The sequence below is a fragment of the Condylura cristata genome, unplaced genomic scaffold (assembly GCF_000260355.1).
Source record: "Condylura cristata isolate star-nosed mole 26May11 unplaced genomic scaffold, ConCri1.0 scaffold00014, whole genome shotgun sequence".
NCBI classification, from domain to species: Eukaryota; Metazoa; Chordata; class Mammalia; order Eulipotyphla; family Talpidae; genus Condylura; species Condylura cristata.
In genome coordinates this window covers 39,399,491-39,417,425 of record NW_004567115.1, presented here as the reverse complement: position 1 = coordinate 39,417,425, position 17,935 = coordinate 39,399,491, and the positions used below count along the sequence as shown (strand labels likewise).

The 17,935-nt window shown below is 41.7% G+C and overlaps 1 protein-coding gene across 1 annotated transcript; it reads right to left on the bottom strand.

The window, feature by feature from the left end:
* Nucleotides 1-6,543: 6,543 nt before the first annotated feature.
* On the bottom strand, nucleotides 6,544-17,721 carry MSMO1 (methylsterol monooxygenase 1). The gene is made up of 6 exons (XM_004682381.2): nucleotides 17,629-17,721; nucleotides 13,837-14,122; nucleotides 11,745-11,893; nucleotides 10,842-10,968; nucleotides 9,260-9,414; nucleotides 6,544-7,534 (listed from the first exon to the last, which is right to left on the bottom strand). The coding sequence occupies exons 2-6, from the start codon at nucleotides 14,089-14,091 to the stop codon at nucleotides 7,339-7,341; spliced, it is 882 nt and encodes a 293-aa protein (XP_004682438.1). The 5' UTR covers nucleotides 14,092-14,122; nucleotides 17,629-17,721; the 3' UTR covers nucleotides 6,544-7,338.
* Between the last annotated feature and the right edge of the window lie 214 nt (nucleotides 17,722-17,935).

The window sequence follows — 17,935 nt, the reverse complement described above, 5'->3', positions numbered from 1 at the left end:
TAATGTGTCCCATATGTTTTGGAGACTTGTGTCGTCATTGTCATTCTTCTCCAAGTATTTTCTAATTTCATCCTTGATCTCCTCATTGATCCAATGGTCTTCCAGTAGTGTGGGTTTTAGTCTCCACGTGGTAGGCCCCCCACTGTTTTTGATCCCATTCCCCACTCCACCCCCATAAAATGTCTCTGGTATATAGTTAGTTGTTCATTATTTTTTTTTTCTAAAAGGAACTATTTCTTAATAGTGAGTCTCAGAATACTGTTGCCATATTCTGGCTCATGCTCACTACACTGAGTCAGTGTTTTAGAGAACAGCTGTTAGTAAGTCCTCACAGTCTTGTCTAAGACATTCTTGCTAGTAAGCAAGGTTCAGGCAGCAACTGAGGGTGGTTGGAGAATACCCATGGGCCAAATGATAACACAAACTGGAACAGAATGACCAAAACTTAAGAATATCATTCACTTTGGTAGACTAAATTGTCTGAGCATTAAGTTATCCCTGGGCCAAATAGTTCCAGAATTAGCTCATGTTTCAGTACAATATAGTGTTCCTCGCAGGAGGAAAGGATTTTCATTTTTGAGATATTGTATAGGATGCTACAAAATAAAACATGATTTATTCACACTAATGTAAATAAGACTAAAATGACTGATTAACACCATTTCGATATAAAATTTGCAAACAAATGGAAAACACACCTTCAAAGTTTTTATTCTTAATAAATCTACTAGGTTAGGGCCCTCCCTGGTGGTACAAGGGGTTAAAGCACAGCACTATGAAGCTTAACTGCAGCCAATGCACTAAGAGCTTGATCTCCAGCCAGAGAGCTGACCCACCTGGCACCACAGACCTCTCCTGTCCCACCCACTGCTCCCCTCAGCGGTGTATTTGGTCAATCTGCCTGCTCTGTTCCCCACTCTGTCTCTGGTGACTCTTGTCAACTCTCCCCCATTGTCTCTGGCTTGTACCCCAGTTCTGTATGCATAAATAAATCGTTAAAAAATAAATTTGCTAGGTTATAGTATATGTAACAGTTATTGATATTTTATGTTTAAAAATGTGCATTTGGTATGTACAGCAATTGATTGAGTATACATACCCACTATATTTTCTAGAATAACATTTGGTAAGTATGGATAAATTAGGGAAAGAACTAAGGGGACCAGTGGTCTAAAGTGGCCTGTGGGAGCCTTTGTGGGTAAAGTGTGGCTAAATACACCTGAAGGGTGTGATTCTGTACCTCTAAATCACATACAGTGTTGTAAACCAGTCTTACCACAATTAAAGTTTGTTTTTGTTAATAGAAGCTGTATTAGCTGGTATGCACATGGAAAAGCAATAATTCCCAATGAAATGAATGATTGTTCTCAAACATCGGTTCCTTGACCCTCACTGGTTAACAGTTTTTATGAAAAACAGTCATGTAATTCAGAACGTCAAGCCTCAGCTCCCTTCTTTAATTCGTAACATTTGTTGCTATTATGTGTGGTCCTTTTCCTGAGTTTTAGAAGACCCGTTTAATTCTTAATATCTTGCAAGGCAACCAATTCCCATCTGATAGACAGAGAAGTCAAGACTGTTGAGTAAGGAGCCCAAGGCTGCACACACAGACCAGACCGCAAGCAGCAGGGGCAGACTGCAAACCCAGCCAGGTCTGAGCTGCCCCTGTTCGTTTCCTGGGGCCTCAGAGCTTCAAACAAAAAAAAATAAAATTAAAATAAAAACAAACATTAATTAATTAATTAATTAATTAATTAATTAATTAATTAATTAAAAAAATAGGGCCCGCCCTGGTGGCTCAGCGGGTTAAAGCACAGCACTGAGAAGCGAAAGCCACTTCCACATGAGTTCGATTCCCGCTTGTCCCGGAGGTGACCACATGGCGTGGCAGACCTCTCCTGACCTGCCTGCTGCTCCCCTCAGCAGTGTACTTCGTCGATCTGCCTGTTCTGCTCCCCACTCTGTCTCTGGTGAAGCCTCTAACGGCCCCTGAGCCTCTGGCCTGTATCCCATTTCTGTGTGCACAAATAAATCTTTAAAAAAGTTAAATAAATAAATAAATAAAAATAGGACAAGTTTGCTGCTGCCTAACAGACTGTGCTGCGGGTTCCAGTCTTTTACATGTCTATTTAAAAAAAAAAATTCAAATCTAAGATGATTAAATGATTTTTTTTTAAAGATTTATTTATTTACACATACAGGAGTGGGGTACAGGCCAGAGGCTCAGGGGCTGCGAGAGGCTTCACCAGAGACAGAGTGGGGGAGCAGAACAGGCAGATCAAGGAAGTACACTGATGAGGGGAGCAGTGGGTGGGTCAGGAGAGGTCTGCCACGCCATGTGGTCACCTCCAAGGTGAGGATCGAACTCATGCTGAAGTGGCTTTAGCTTCTTAGTGCTGTGCTTTAACCTGCTGCGCCACCAGGGAGGGTCTACATGACTTTTTTTTTTAAAGATTTATTTATGCATACAGAACTAGGGGACAGACCAGACGTGCAGGTATGGTAAAAGGATTCACCAGAGACAGAGTGCAGCAGAACAGGCCGACTGATGAAGAACACTGCTGAGGAAAGCAGCGGGCAGGTCAGGAAAGGTCTGCTGGGCCATGTGGATCACCCCCTGGCTGGGGACTGAACTTCTTCAGAAGTAGCTGCGCGTTAACCCATTGCACCACCAGGGAGGGCCGATTAAGTGACTTTTAAGGCCACCAAAGAACACAGCTTTCTGAAACTTCTTCAGCAACTGTGGGAACCCTCCGATCCTTCCAGGTAAATATTCAACCTCAGAGGAAGTAGAAAAGTATCTTCTCTGTAGTTATTTTATATAAAATTAGTTTTAGAGAGAGAATGTGTTGGCTTCTTTAGAAATAGTCAGGATTATAGGGTGTCTGCTCTTCTGTTTAGAATCAGGGAAAATAATAGCCACAGTTTCTTGCAGGTTGAATCATGTGTCCTCTCTGCCCTCCAATATTGAAGTCCTAACTACTAGGACCTGTGACTGTGAACTTACTCGGAAATGACTTTGCAGAAGATCTAGTTGAGGCGAGGTCATGACGATGGGTACCAATCCAATTTGACTGGTGTCTTGAGTAAGTGGAGAAATGTGGACTCAGATATAGAAACAGAAATGCAGAGGGAAACCATGTGAATGTAAAAGGTCAGACTCCACCCCCAGACCGAGGATGTCTGCACATTCTCCCTCAACAGAGACAGGAAACATCTTCTTTAGAGACTCTAGAACCAACATACAGAAAAAGCAAAGTCTGAGAAGACTGGCTTGGTGCCTGAGCACCTTACTTTATCCTCACAAAGCTCTAGGAAAGGTCATTACAGGTAGAACTTTCCTGAGTAGAAATGGCTTAAAGTGAGAAGCAAGCAATTTTCGTTCATTTATATGGAAGCATTTGGAGCCTTTCCAGACCCCCGAATAACCTACCAAATCCTACCAAATAACACATAAAGGCTAGAGCAGCAGGCACATGCAGTAAACGCAGGAGTGACGTGACACACCCACCCCTCCGAAGCCATTCCGGGCAGGCGCTTGCGGGCCCCTCTGGAACAACTGCTGAAAACCAACGTTTCCATTTTCATTTATGTTGTAAAAGTGAAAATCCTTTTATTGGTTTTCTTCCTCTTGGTAGAAATAGGTACTGACCTCTTTCATAAAGGTGGTGTAAGCAGAACTTTCAAATAAATGGGGGCTACCCATAGCTTCACTTTGTAGATGAAGAGACAGGCTTAGAGGAAGAGGCTCTCCAGTTGTCTGAAGCAAAGGAGTCTGATAATGCAAAGGAGGGCGCCCTGCAGTTAGGGGGAGCAGCTCTTGCGCTTGGCGTGCTGGCTGGTTCTCTTCCACAGGCCCTCCCTGCAGAGGCTTGGAGCCTGATCCACCCTACCTGCTGCTTCTCTCTTCTTGAAAAGTTAAAGACTTCATATCCTAGACACGAGGCTTCTTTGCAGCATTCAGGATCAGTATGTATCACAAAAACATTTCATCACAATACCCTGGTGATTCTTAGCACCTCCCAGAGTACCCATTTGCCAGTAAATGTTCACGAGGTATTAAATCCTCAGAGACGGAGCCACAACCCTGACAGCTCACTCCTGAAGAACTCAGACACCGCCTTTGCCAGCCCAGGGACATGAACTTAAGCATGGAAATCAGAACCCTGCATTTTATAAGAGTTAATACTCAGGTGCTGGCTGGGTCTGTGGTATTTAATAAGAGACTCATCCCTTTCTAAAGGAACAAAGGCCTTTAACCAGAATACACAGGAAAAAAAAATGTAAACATGGCATTACAGGTAATTCATTTTTAATTTTTATTTTTTAAAGATTTATTTATTCATACAGAACTGGGGTACAGGCCAGAGATGCGGAGGGTGAGAGGATTCACCAGGGACAGAGTGGGGAGCAGAACAGGCAGATCAACGAAGGACACTGCTGAAGGGAGCAGCGGGCAGGTCAGGAGAGGTCTGCCGCGCCATGTGGTCTCCTCCGGGGCAGGCGGGAATCAAACTCATGCTTTAACCCGCTGCGCCACCTGGGAGGGCACTTATAGGTAATTCTTAAGCACATGTCAAGTCAAGTTTGCAAATTCCTACTTTAGTAAAATCCCAGATAACTGAAGAAACAAAGGAAGCTCTTCCGTTATTCCCCAGAGTACAATCAAATGTACTGTGGACTTTTGTATTCTTCCCATTTATCTTCATCTCACTGTTGAGTGCTAAAAGACAGAATCTTAGTTCAGGTAATTTAAAAAGAAGTCTGGGGCCCTCCCTGGTGGCACAGCCGGTTAAAGCACAGCACTAAGAAGCTAAAGCCACTGCAACATGAGTTCAATACCCGCCTATCCCAGAGGTGATCCACAAGGCGTGGCAGACCTCTCCTGACCAACCCACTGCTCCCCTCAGCAGTGTACTTTGTCAGTTGGTCTGTTCTGCTCCCCACTCTGTCTCTGGTGAATCCTCTCACCGCCCCTGTACCTCTGGCCTGATCACCAGTCCTGTATGCATTGATAAATAAATCCTAAAAAAAAAAAAGTTATGAGTCTAACCACTTTCTGAGTGGCAAATGGCTAACACTTTCAAATATCTCTCCTCTTTTAAAAGATTATACACGTAAGTGAAACGTTGCTTGCTGTTTGTGAAAAGTCTCTATTGTAGTGATCCTAGTAGCAACAAAAATGGCTTCCGAAGTAGAAACACTGGCTGTGATCTTGAGTAACATAACCTCTTTCAGACAATTCCCTCACCTATAACTGTAGAAAACACCATTTACGTCAGGCTTAAATGGGATCATGCAATGAAAACGCACAGCGTAACTCAAGTTGCACAGCAAGTGCTCAGGGAAGTGAACTAGCAAACAGTGAATTAGAATGTGCTAAAATGTCTAGCACCACTTCCAACAGTAGATGTCACTCTCTCCATATACTGAAAGGGAGTCACCTTTCACTAAGATTTCTACGCATTCCTCAGTATTCGGTAGAGAGAAAAGTAGACAAAAAAAACTGCTACAGGTATTTTTAAATTAAACATCACCACTTTAAGTACAGTGCCCAAACTGTTATATGAGAAAAGCTAACATGTTCGTTAAATACACACATGGAAGAGAGATATGTAGATACATTGAGGAGAGAGACACACAAGGAGACGATTCTTAGTCCTCAGCAGACACACTGTGGACTCTGAGATTTATTTTGAATTTTCTTTCTCCTTCTGTCCCAGTTCTCTGGACCTGCCTTATGTTTTTCTTGTGGCAAAATTTCAGGCCTCAGGTCTGGCTTTGGGGCAAGCCTCTTTGGTTGGGCACTTACCAGCGAGAGGATGCATAATCTTCAGAGTTTGCTGTTGTTTGAAATCCTTTCTTCTCCCTACGCACACCAATTCTACCAAAGATCTTTCAGACAAAGGTGTGTTTCCTTTGCCTTTGTGCACGCAAGTGGCCAGGTCCCTTTCTGAGCAAGCACCCCTTAAGTTTGGGCACCCCTCCGTCATGCACTAATGAGACACATGCACTTGCGGAAAGGGAGAATGAAAAGGACCATATGAATCAGAAACAAGTTAGAAAATGTGCCAGCAAAAACTGTCAGTTCTATCTTCTTGAATACTGATCAGAACTTCTTTACTGAATTAAGTTTTCAAAAAAAAAAAAAACGACATCAGAAATTTGCTCCATGTTTTTAAAAATAGCAATTTGGTATCACCATATAGCAAGAATTATCAACCCCTGAGTTAGAATCTACCAACTGGAGATCCAACCAGCCCTATAAACTTTAGTTCTATTTTTCCCTCTGGAACAGAAAATACACATTTTTCTAAGCAGAGGAAGAGCTACTTTGATATCCTCCACTGTCTTAGGTCAATGGAATTTCTCACAATACCCAAATGTAATACTGGAAATAAAATAAATATTGAAGCTGCAAAAAACATTTCGCTATGAAACACTTAAAAACACTTCCCCCCAAGACTTAATCACTTAAGGATTTCCACAGTTATCCTTGTAAGACTAAAAGGTGGCAGCTGATGTTCAAAACTGGAAACCAAATAATCAGACAAAAATCATTTATTTTAACAGCTCCAAGTGCAAAGATACCAAGTCAGTTCACAAAATTCCAAGACACAGCTTTAAGTATAATGTAACTTGATATATATAAATGAAAGGGTAAATAAAGCTCCATATTTCAAAAAATTCAAGTAACCCGAAAACCATTTGACTTTGAAAATACTTCACTCAGATGGGCACAAAAATGCCTTAATTTATAGATGCCAGTAGTACGCTGTGATCAAAAAGGATTTCTTCAAGAAAGAGAATCACTCTGAATTGGTCAGCCCCAGACAAGAGTGGTTATTCCTGGTGCCAGCTCCCCTGGGCCAGGGCCTCACTCACACTATCAACTGACTTCACTCGACCATGGTATTCTGATCTTTAAGCAAATTCAAAAAATATTTGAAATTCAATATGAGGTCAACACACTTCTAAGTGTTTGGACCACTCTATATTTAAGACTTCAAGACCAAATTCAATACTAGGCCTGTTGTATTACTGGTGGGAAGGACAGATTAATACTTCTTTCATTACTTAAAGCCTTTTGATAAGGTCAGCAACCTGGTCTTTAAAAAAGGCTCATGAAAATTATACTTAAATATTTGCTTATTTCTACACATACAGAACTTGTATGTAAAGTAGAAAAAGTTCCCACTAGGAAGATAATTAAAGATAATTAATGGTCTTCTAATCACTTAGCAGCCAACACACATGCTTATTTCTGATCCCCAGAAGCAATGTTAGCTACTAGCTTTTTGAGTCAGGAAAATCTTCAGAAAGGTTTATATGAAATATTTACTCAGTCTTTTTCTCAAGCTTCTTCATCTTTTCTTTGTAGGCAGCATATTGAGATTCTGTTCCAAGAAGTTTATCCCACCACGTAAATGTTGAGGCGTAGTTTCCTACGAAGTTCATGTGGTGAAAATCATGATGCCGAGAACCAGCGTAGAAAGGGATGAGGTTTAAAGGGTTGATCGGAATATAGTAGCCACTGAAATGAGAATGATATAGATGATCATTAAAGGAGAGAAATCAGAACACCTCAACTGACATTTTTATTGATAGTCATATGTTCACTAACAAATTCAAGTAACTTTCTACTGTACCTATGTCACTTTATTTCTGACATGTTTACAAAAGACAAAAACTTAGGTGAAATGGTACATACTGAAGAAACCACTTTACAGATTTTTAATCTTGAAATATCTATGGAAATTACACACTTTATATCTACCTACCAATGAATCTTCAGGGGATAGGCAAGGGTGTCAAAGTGATGAATCTTTAAGACACAGATTTTCAAGAATTACTTTTCTATTTCATGCTTTCTCACCATAGTCTATAATGTTCATACTACATGTCTTTTAGGAAAAGTTATATGAAATTAGTATCAAGCATGAAGAAGGTTACATAAAAGAATCACTGTGTAGAACTTCTATTACTTTTCTGACAATGACAAGCTAGAATTAAATGTCTCATGATTAATTAAATACCAGCATGCTTTCTATAGTGCAGGCGGGAGGCACTATATGATTTCAGAGTCCCATGTGTCCTGCTTATTTAGAGCCAGAAATTTAAGACCCAGTTGCCACAATACTGGCCCAAATCACCCCCATTTCTCCATCCCTTTAGGAGACTTAGAGGGAAGAAAAGAAAAATGAAAAATGGAAGGAAAGAAAGAATGAGTAGGACCTAACTTATCTAGTATATTCTCTGTCTAGGACTGGAAGCACTAATTTTTCTCCTTCATTGGTTTCAAACTAATTCCTACAATGTATTATTCTGTTTTCATTGATATAGTGGTAAGTCCCAGGTCAAAATGCAACAAATATAGAATGGTTTTAAAATAATGAACAATTAGGACAACTGGGCATTTTAAAAGGCATTCAACAGAAATCATTTACCACAAAATGTATTCCAATCAGAAGCAAGCATGTGAAAAATATGTATTACAAAGAGCGCTTTCATCGTGTTAGAAAAGTCAGTGAAGGTGGAATTTTTCATCATTTATTTCCAAGTAAAAGTTATGTTTTGGTTCATCAGAGGATATAAGTGTTGGTCCTGAATTATGCTATTTCACTTAGCAAAATGTTAAGATAATTCAAATATTTTCACCCACACAGTGTTTCAGAAAGCCCCAAGCCATAAAGAAAATGATGGGTAAACTAAATACAGACCCTGCTGGAGGATCATGTTGTAGTAATTATCAAAATTTTATTTCATTTGATCAAATAATACATTACTATATATTCTTACTATAAAAATGACAGTAGCCGGGCCCTCCCTGGTGGTGCAGTACGTTAAAGCACAGCACTGAGAAGCTAAAGCTACTTCAGCATGAGTTCGATCCCTGCCCCAGAGGTGACCACATGGCGCAGCACACCTCTCCTGACCTACCCGCTGCTCCCCTCAGCAGTATACCTCATAGATGTGCCTATTCTGCAGATGAATCCTCTTGCCACCCCTGCACCTCTGACCTGTACCCCACTTCTGTATGCATAAATAAATAAATCTTCAAAAAAAAAAAAAAGACAGTAGCCATAGACCGGAATGTAAAAAAACTCTCTATTATTTTAACTTTTATGATTATCTTGAACCAATGATTGTTTTGCTTCCTTAAAAGCAACCTTAACAAGATTAACTACCCCTTTTAGTGTACTGACATGACAACAGAAATTTCATGACCCTTTATACTTGAGTAAGAACCTCAGCTTACCTATGGACATCAATAGTTTCCAACAAGCGAACGGTCACCCATGCCCAGAGTAAAATCACATGATCACATAGAAGCATGATTCCAATGAAAAATCCAGTTCCAAGAATTAAAGTTTCCAGGGGGTGTGCATATTCTGCTTCTAATCCAAATGGAGCCTAAAATAAACAGAGACCACCTTGAATTACTGTGGTGATTAACATCACACGTCAGCTGGGCGTGTCTACAACGCCTGACTGATGATCAAAATCCTTAGTTTAGATGTTGCTGTGAAGGTATTTTTTAGATGTGACTGACATTAAGCTCAGTAAACAAGAATCACCCTCCATCGGGCAGGTGGCTTCATTTAATCTGTTAAGCTCTTGAAAGCAAAGACTGAGGTTTTCTATATATCCAATTTATTCCTGTACCGTCACCATCGTCCTCTGTGCTCTTCCCAACTGTTTTGATCCTTTTCCCTGCCCACCCCAGCAGAATGTCTCTGATTTATAGTTGTCTGTTATTTTGTTCTTTTATTTATTAGTATTGTCTTTTCCCCCCTGACCCCTTATCTGTTTCCCCTATATTCCTCCTTTAAGTGAAACAATCTGATATTTTTTTTCCTTCTGGCTTATTTCATCGAATATGGTCCCTTTCAGCTCCATCCATGCTGCTGTGAATGGTATGAGTTTAGTTTTTGACCGCTGAGTAGTATTCCATTGTGCGTAATACTGACTCACTGGAATTCCAGCTTTTGGTCTACAACTATCAAACCTGCCAGCCCCACAAATACATGAGTCAATTCCTTAAAATAAACCTCTTTTGTGTGTATGTCCCATTAATTCTGTTTCTCTGGAGATTCCTGACTGACACATATCTTCTAATTTATGTATGCAAGCAGTTTTATAAATCCATACTGTTTCATTTGTACTGCAATTATATATCTAGTTTAAATATAAAAACAATGATGAATTTTTCAATAAAAATATCTTCCTGATCCTACAAAACACCAAAATGTCTAGGGGTGTTCTTAAAACCACCTGAGCTACTGTTTTTAATGGTTTAAGGTAGAGGCACTAAGCAACTGACTTGAACTGATTGTGGTTTAAACACCTAGATTTCTACCAAAAAAAGGGGAGTCTGATTTAGAATACCACACAAACAGGAGGCATGCAAAACATAAGACACAGCCAGGCAGACAGCACGTCATCAAAGCAGTTGTGAGGAGGGTGGAGAAAAAAGACTACTTTTGTGTACGTTAGCAATGTGGTGAGAGTGTGCAAAAACTAAGGCAGCAACTGTTTTAGAAGTTCTCCCGTCCCACTCGCATGACCCTGGAGCCTCAACTGCAGGCCAGATGCCCCACCGCGTCAGGACAGAGCTCAGTCACAAAGGTGGGAATCTGGGTGACCTGCTCCATCTTCCTTTCATATCTCCAGGTACTATGAAATTCAATACTAACGAGCTTTTGTAGAACCAGTTTTGTGTTTGCATGCGTATGGTGTTCTTTACAATTATGCCAAAGGAAAGAAAACCGAGGGGATAGAAATGATGAATGTGTGTCTCCAATAGAAAAAGAAGTGCATTAAATCTCATTCTAACTTACCTGATATTCATGATGTACTTTATGAATATGTCTATATAGTTTTTTGTGGTGTAAGAGTCTATGGATGAAGTAATGCCAGGTATCCTCAATCACTGCGCAGAGAAAGCACTGTCCCAAAAGCATGTACCTTTAAGAGAAAAACAATGAAATGATCATGAAACAACTTTTACTGAAGCAGTCTAGACTTGTACTTGGGATTGCTGCTTGAGATATTACATGAAATCAAATACCCACTTACCAGGTTGACCTAGCTGGAGAGCTTGAGCAACAAATTCTCAAAACTATGAGCTACCCAGTAGCACTATCTCACTTAGGGGTACACCAATTCTAGTTGTTATATATGAAGTCAGAGTGAAGAAACAACTCCAAAGTCCAAGACAAGGGCAATTATTACTGAAGGACTTAAACCAAGACTAGTAATAGTCAAATCATCACTTGTATTTTATATACAAATGCACAGTTTGCATGCTCATATGCTGAATATATATTACGTAGAAAATGTCTATCTATATTGGTATATATGTAGTTGGGTATCAGGAACAGACAGTTGAAGACTTGTGCTCACTCAGGTTATATGATTGCACAGATACAATTTGTATAAATCTCACAAACTTTTCCCTCATTTTAAAAATTTACTTTAGAGTTAAAATATAATGTTTTTTCTTAGCATAAGCACCTTTCTGTACACCTTCATAAAAAGCATGCTACAGAAATGTCTGTGCAAGAAACTGAAGTAAAATATTACATTAAAGATACAAAAATGTTTTAACTTTCTACAGTGGTTCACATTCTGTATTTTATTTATACAAATACTGACCAAATTAAAAGAGAGAAACACTAAATAGAGCTAAACTAGGTCACAGAATCATGACTGAGTATAAAAATCATCTACTTATTACATACCATCTCGGCATTCTTTCCCAATCATAAGGAATATTGAAATATTCTGTAAAATAATAGGTTCCACAAATCAAAGGGAGCTGGATACAAAAGTGATTGAAGAGAATAACTTTAAAACATTTCCACTGGCCTTCCCATGTTTCTGGCTTATCCTATGAAGGAAAAAATCACAGTATTTAGCATGGGCCTCTGCAATCAGTTTAGTCTGGCAAGTGAAGGGCCATTTTTCCCAATGTTTCAATAATACCTTGATTCTATTCATTTCTTCTGCTAAATGAATTCTACAGTAGTTTCTAAGCTCCTGACAACTTTTTTTTTTTTAAAGATTTATTTATTTGTACATACAGAACTGGGGTACATACAGAACTGCCAGAGATGCAGAGGATGAGAGGCTTCACCCGAGACAGAGTAGGGAGCAGAACAGGCAGATCGGCGAAGTACACTGCTGAGGGGAGCAGTGGGCGGGTCAAGAGAGGTCTGCCACGCCATGTGGATCACCTCCGGGGCAGGCGGGAATCAAACTCATGCGGAAGTGGCTTTAGCTTCTCAGTGCAGTGCTTTAACCCACTGCGCCACCAGGGAGGGCCTCCTGACAACTTTTATCACTACTTAAAACAGGTGAAGGAATTGTTCTAGACAAACCCAGGCTTAACACTCAATGATTTCAAACAAAACAAGAAGCATATAGCAGGAATAATTTGGCCAGTCTTTGCTGCCACTGGTCATTCAATTCGTTTATGAGGAATTTCAGAGGAGAAATTGTGCTAAGCTGTGCTAAAGTTAGGGTCAGGACCCCCTCCCCCAACTGCTGAGGCCTTTATTACCCAGGTAAATTGATGCTTCCAGTCACCTGGCAGTGTTCTCCCAGAATGATTCTACCTTTCCAAAGCAGGCCCTGGTCTAAAAAGCATTTTGGAATCAATATGTCATAGGCAACAGGATGCTCTCCTTTGGGCCCATTCTCTTTAATTTCTTCCCCCTTAGCCCTTTTGCTAGATATGTAGTGACTTGACCCCTGCACTCTCTGCCCAGGGAGAATCAATGTTGGTACTTGCTTAAAGTGACACTGGGAGAGGTCAGGAAGCGTCCAGACTGAGCAAGACAAAGAAAGAGATGGCCTCCCACCCAGACCATGACTGATTAGCCTCCAAAGACCAGTATGCTCGAGACGTCTACTTTCCACAGGTCTGGGTGTCCTTGCATTCCAGTCTGGTATATCAGGGCTAGTAAGTCACCTCTCTCTAGTAAGCTGGTCCAGATTCCCTCCTGGCAAGCATGCAAGCTCATTGGTGCGCTTATCAATAGTGTTCACTGCTTTGTTGCAACACTGAGAAGAGGCACGTGCACATCTCAATACCTTGGCTCACACCGAGGCTCTCAAGATTAGTACTTTAGAACAAATACCCAGAGATGACGAAGAACACCACCTCCTTGCTAAGGTGACACAGATAGTTAGAGAACTACCACCACACATTTAGGGAAAACACAGAACTTTAACAGCCCTGATCAAAGTCTTAGAATATTAACGTACACTGAGAGGCTGAGATATCTGGGGTTGGGATGAGCTGCAAAATCCCCATAAATCCCCACAACTTTCCTGTCCAGCTAGTCTACCAAGTAGAATCTGTAAACTTAAATAATATAAATATATGTACCTGAAGCGCAATTTCACAATTTTTTCTTGAAACATGATCGATAATGATCTAGAGTCGCACAGCCCCATATGGAAGCAAACAGCAACAGTGGCTGGTGAACATATAAATACTTCTGGCCTAAATGGAGGGGAACTCCATTTAGTGCAAAATACACACCAGATTTTGACGACTTGTTATGAGAATAAGAATATTAAATATTTCATTAAACATTTCACTTCTGAATACCTATTGAAATAACAGATTCACTATGTCAAATAGATGATACAAATTAATTTTCTGATGTCTTTTTATGTACTTTACTAGAGATTTTTAAATCACATGTTCCTTCCTTGTATTTCTACTGGTCAGCCCTGATCTTGAGTCTCTGAAAAGTTACATTTGCTTTTAAAATATTCAGTGAAAATAATGGTAACAATTCACTGCAAGTATATCACACTCACCTTTTGGATTTTGTACTTTTTCATGTATGGTATAAATTGAAACAAAAATCCAGGTAAACAGAATAAGAAATAAAGGGCTTCATGGACGATCAGGGATCCCCATGTTGCAATCTGGAACTTTGTATAATTATTCAACATGTAGTTCCAAGCATTTTTAAATGGTTCTTGCAGGGGATTCTCAGGGAGAAGAGAATCTGCATATTCCACAGCCAGGAATGCTGAGCTAAAGATGCTGACACTTTCATTTGCTGCCATTTTCCAAATCTCTGCAGGCCGCCCTCCAATTCTGTAAATACAAAGAAATAAGCAAACAAAGTCAAACAAAATTCTAAGTCTTTACAAGTAACAAGTAGTAAGGAAATGTGAGTATCTCAGTTCCATTTGAAACTATGGATTGAGAAGCCCGAGCAGGCCTTCTACAGCAGGATCTAAAAGACCAGCAATGGATCAAGAGTTGTGAACTAGTTTTAAAGACTTTAGTGTGGTTTCCATGTTAAAAATTTGTCATTTTAAATAAGTGGTGGTGGGATTTAAAACTAATTTAAAACCAAACCAATCTGTAGGGAAAAAGCCTGCCAAACAAGATTACATAAAAATGAAGTTTTCTCGCTGGGGAATACAAAAATGATAAAGTCAAAGATGAAACGAGAAACTGGAAAAAATATTCTCAACATGTGACAAGGGGCTGCAAAGTGTGCATTAGAAAGTGACTGAAAATCAAGTAGAAAAGATGACCCAGGCCATCTACAGAAAAAGAAATGCAAATGCTCAAGAAACAAACCAGCAGCTCCATTTCACACCTCTACAGAAACGGGCCTGCAAACAAAAATCTTCCAAAGTTTCCTAGCACCTGGTATTGCTACAGGTGACCACTTGGGGCCACAGGCATCATAACACATGAGCATTATCTTTGAAGAATATTCCAATACCTCACAAGTCAAAATGAATGCACTTCATTCCTTCTCACAGAAGATACTAGAAGTGTGGCCAACTTCATCTGCCATCCAAGTTCACTGGGCATCCTTTCTTTGTTCTACTCATTCTCAAATGACTCAGACTATGGAAGCCTGTGGCACATCCTGTGCCACACCAAGTTTAAAATTTCCCTTGGCTCACTTACCATCTCCTCTGAGAGGTCTTGTTTTCTCATCTGACTCATCAAGATTTTACCTGTCACTTACTTTTGTTCATCTCTCCCTCCTCTGGGAGTCCAGTCTCTCAAGTTTAAATATAAATCTTCCTTTCTTGAGAGGTTTTCTGAACACCTGTCGCCTCTCCCTCAAGTGGCCATTCCTCTGAGCTAATCTACTTCCTTCTCAAAGAAGAGCTTACCAGAACACCTCTGGCAGCTGAGCTCTCCTCCCACGACTCAGCCCCTGGCAATCCAGTTTCCCACTCACCAGCTGGTTGCCCATGAGATTATAAATCCAAACAACTGTCCTCATCTTTCAATGCCACTGATAAACTGGGTGCCTTTAGGCAAGTCTTGCAACCTCTCTGAGCTTCAGTTTTATCACTGACAAAAGATAAAGAGCAACAAAAGTAACTTGATGGTAGGAAGTCTTTTCATAATGTATACCAAATCACCTAGACCTAACATTTTCATCAATTAAACCTCAATAATGGGGGAGGGGGGAGAGTAACAATAGTTCTTCTGATGAGTCAAGAATAGAGGCATGTGAAATATATTAGCTACAAGAAGCTAACAATTATGAGCACTTCTTATATGCCAAGAACTGTGTTCTAAGGGCATGTGAACTCTATGGATTTTAATTCTTACCATACTCTTCATAAGGCAGGTACTTTTACTACCCATCTTCTAGATGAAAACTGAAGTTTAAAAGATTAAGCAACTTTTACCGAAATGCTCACTGGGGCATTGGGAAGCCTTAAGCCTCAACCACTGCTATACTATGATCATAAATAATAATACACATGATCAATATCATAAGAGGGAAATACACTCAAGTCCCCTAAGTTTCTATGCAGGTGTCCTGTTCACTTTTCCCGCTAGCTCTCCAGCCATCACCACCTGCCTCGATTTCTCATCACTGCACTGAGCTTGCTCTTGCTGAGATCACACTGGAGCTCTCTTCTGACAAATCCAACAACCATGTGACCAGTCCGGAAGATCTGATACTTCGTTCCTTCCTTGCTGCTTGGAATTCACAGGTGAATCACTGGTTTTGCTCGTGCTTGTGCTGTGCTAGCTGCTGCCTCACACCTGGCTTCACAAAACACAGCATCTAGTGAGTAACACAGAGAAGCAGTGAGGTGATCATAAAATTATCTGACAGTAATAGAAGGACTGGAAACAGCCAAGAGAACAAAGAGCAACAGGAAAGAGTGCCAGAGAAAGCTGCCACTCCAAGTGAGACCTGCGGCAGAGGGACAGGATGGGGTGTGTCACCATATTTAAAAAGTAAAGGAGGGTCGTAGCGGGCTGTGAACAGGGAATGAACAGGAAGAACATCAGCTATACAGACTCAACTAGGAACTGAGAAAGGACATAGCACTTTGCAGTTTTTGGGGCCGTGGGGAACACTTTTGAGAAACAAGAACTGGTTTGGCTTTCCTTCCCCTAAGGACTGCAGATTACCTTAGGTGATCTCAAGGATTTCCTCTTTGTATACTGATAGCCAAAATCTAATTCTAGCCACCCTTGAATTGAAATTCCGATTCCTCCCATTAGTTAGGACAGAGATACACGAAAGTCAACACTACTCTGCCCAAATGCCCCCCACCCCTTTACATCCAAACCTGGTGAGTTACATCACCTGGTTAGTCACCTCAAAAAGCTCTGAGTCTCTCTTAATTTTGCCTCCTGGCTTGAGGGTTTAAACTTTTTTCCCAATTTATAGGTATTTGGTTTAATAAAAATCTAGAACTTTACTCTCCAAACACAAGGGAGGAGATGAATACACTGTTGCCAACTGAACTCAACTAAGAAGGGAGAGAAATAGTGAATTATCACTTTCTTTGCTCATGCTTGGGCAAACTAACAGCCCGCCTTAGAAGTAAGAGATTATTTGTGGATTCTCAGAAGGCTTGAAGTTTACTGACTGACTTCAGCCAGTGTCAACCCTGTGCCTTAGATAACCCTCATGACAAGTTCCCTCATTCCTGGAGTGTCCTGGCTCCCCGTTTGTCCTTAAAGTACCCTACCACATAATGCCAAGATAGATCTAAAGACCCTGGCCAACCCTCTTCAAACCTTTAAAGTTCCAGCAGCTCTTCTCTCCAGTGAGTAAAAATTAACCCCCGCAGCAACACAAGACCCGCCCAGCCAGGCCCGTCCACCGGCCTCACACCTCATTTTCACTTCCCCGCACTTCGTATTCGAGTCGCTACCCTCCCCTTCTGCGCTTCAGTCCTCTCCGCTCAGGAATAAAGCGTTCGCTCGCTGGTCACGTCGGGGTCAGCTCCCAGCCAGCCCGCAGTAACCTGCTCCGAAAGGCCCGTCCCGACCCCACAAAACCTCCCACGACGCCCACGCACAGCAGGTCTCCGCCCGCACAGTCTGGGCTTGTAAAACTTCCATCACTGTCCCCGGCGCCGCAAGCGTCTCCTAACTCGTCCCGTCTCTCGACGGCCGTAAAGTCTTAAAGGGCAAATTCAGCCCATCATCACTTAATCTCACGTCGTTCCCTCCCGTTTCTGCTCCCTCTACCCGCCCACCCTGCGCACTAAGCACCGGTGTCGGCGTCCCGCTCCCCTCCAGCCCGGAAGCTCGGGCCGGACACCCCCGTCACCCCGCGCGCGCGCGCAGGAGCCTCTCCTCGCGACCCTCACCTGGACGGACGCGCGGGAACGGCCGTCACCCAAACTCCACCAGGTGCTACGGCCTTTGAATCAGCCCCTCCCGGCGTGGGGATGGCACCGAGAAGGGCCTGCCGGTTCCTCTTGCTGGTGATTGGCTAGAGAAGGATCCCGCCCCTCCCTTCGGGCGCGGTGATTGGCCAGCGCTGCTGCCGTCCTCCTGTGACTCACGCGAAAGAATCCCAAGCGGCCCAGCCATTGGCTCCTCGCATGAAGTGAGGATCGTGAGACCGACGCGTCTAGCCAGTGGCGGGCGCCGCGGCGCGCCGGGAGGCGGAGA

Bases quoted from the DNA above. Each gene is read 5' to 3' on its own strand.
- MSMO1 (XM_004682381.2), bottom strand. From the start codon at position 14,091: ATGGCAGCAAATGAAAGTGTCAGCATCTTTAGCTCAGCATTCCTGGCT. The intron at 11,894-13,836 runs GTGAGTGTGATA...TTTCCTTCATAG, and splicing joins AAAAGTACAAAATCCAAAAG to GATAAGCCAGAAACATGGGA. The intron at 9,415-10,841 runs GTAAGTTAGAAT...TGTTTATTTTAG, and splicing joins AAGTACATCATGAATATCAG to GCTCCATTTGGATTAGAAGC.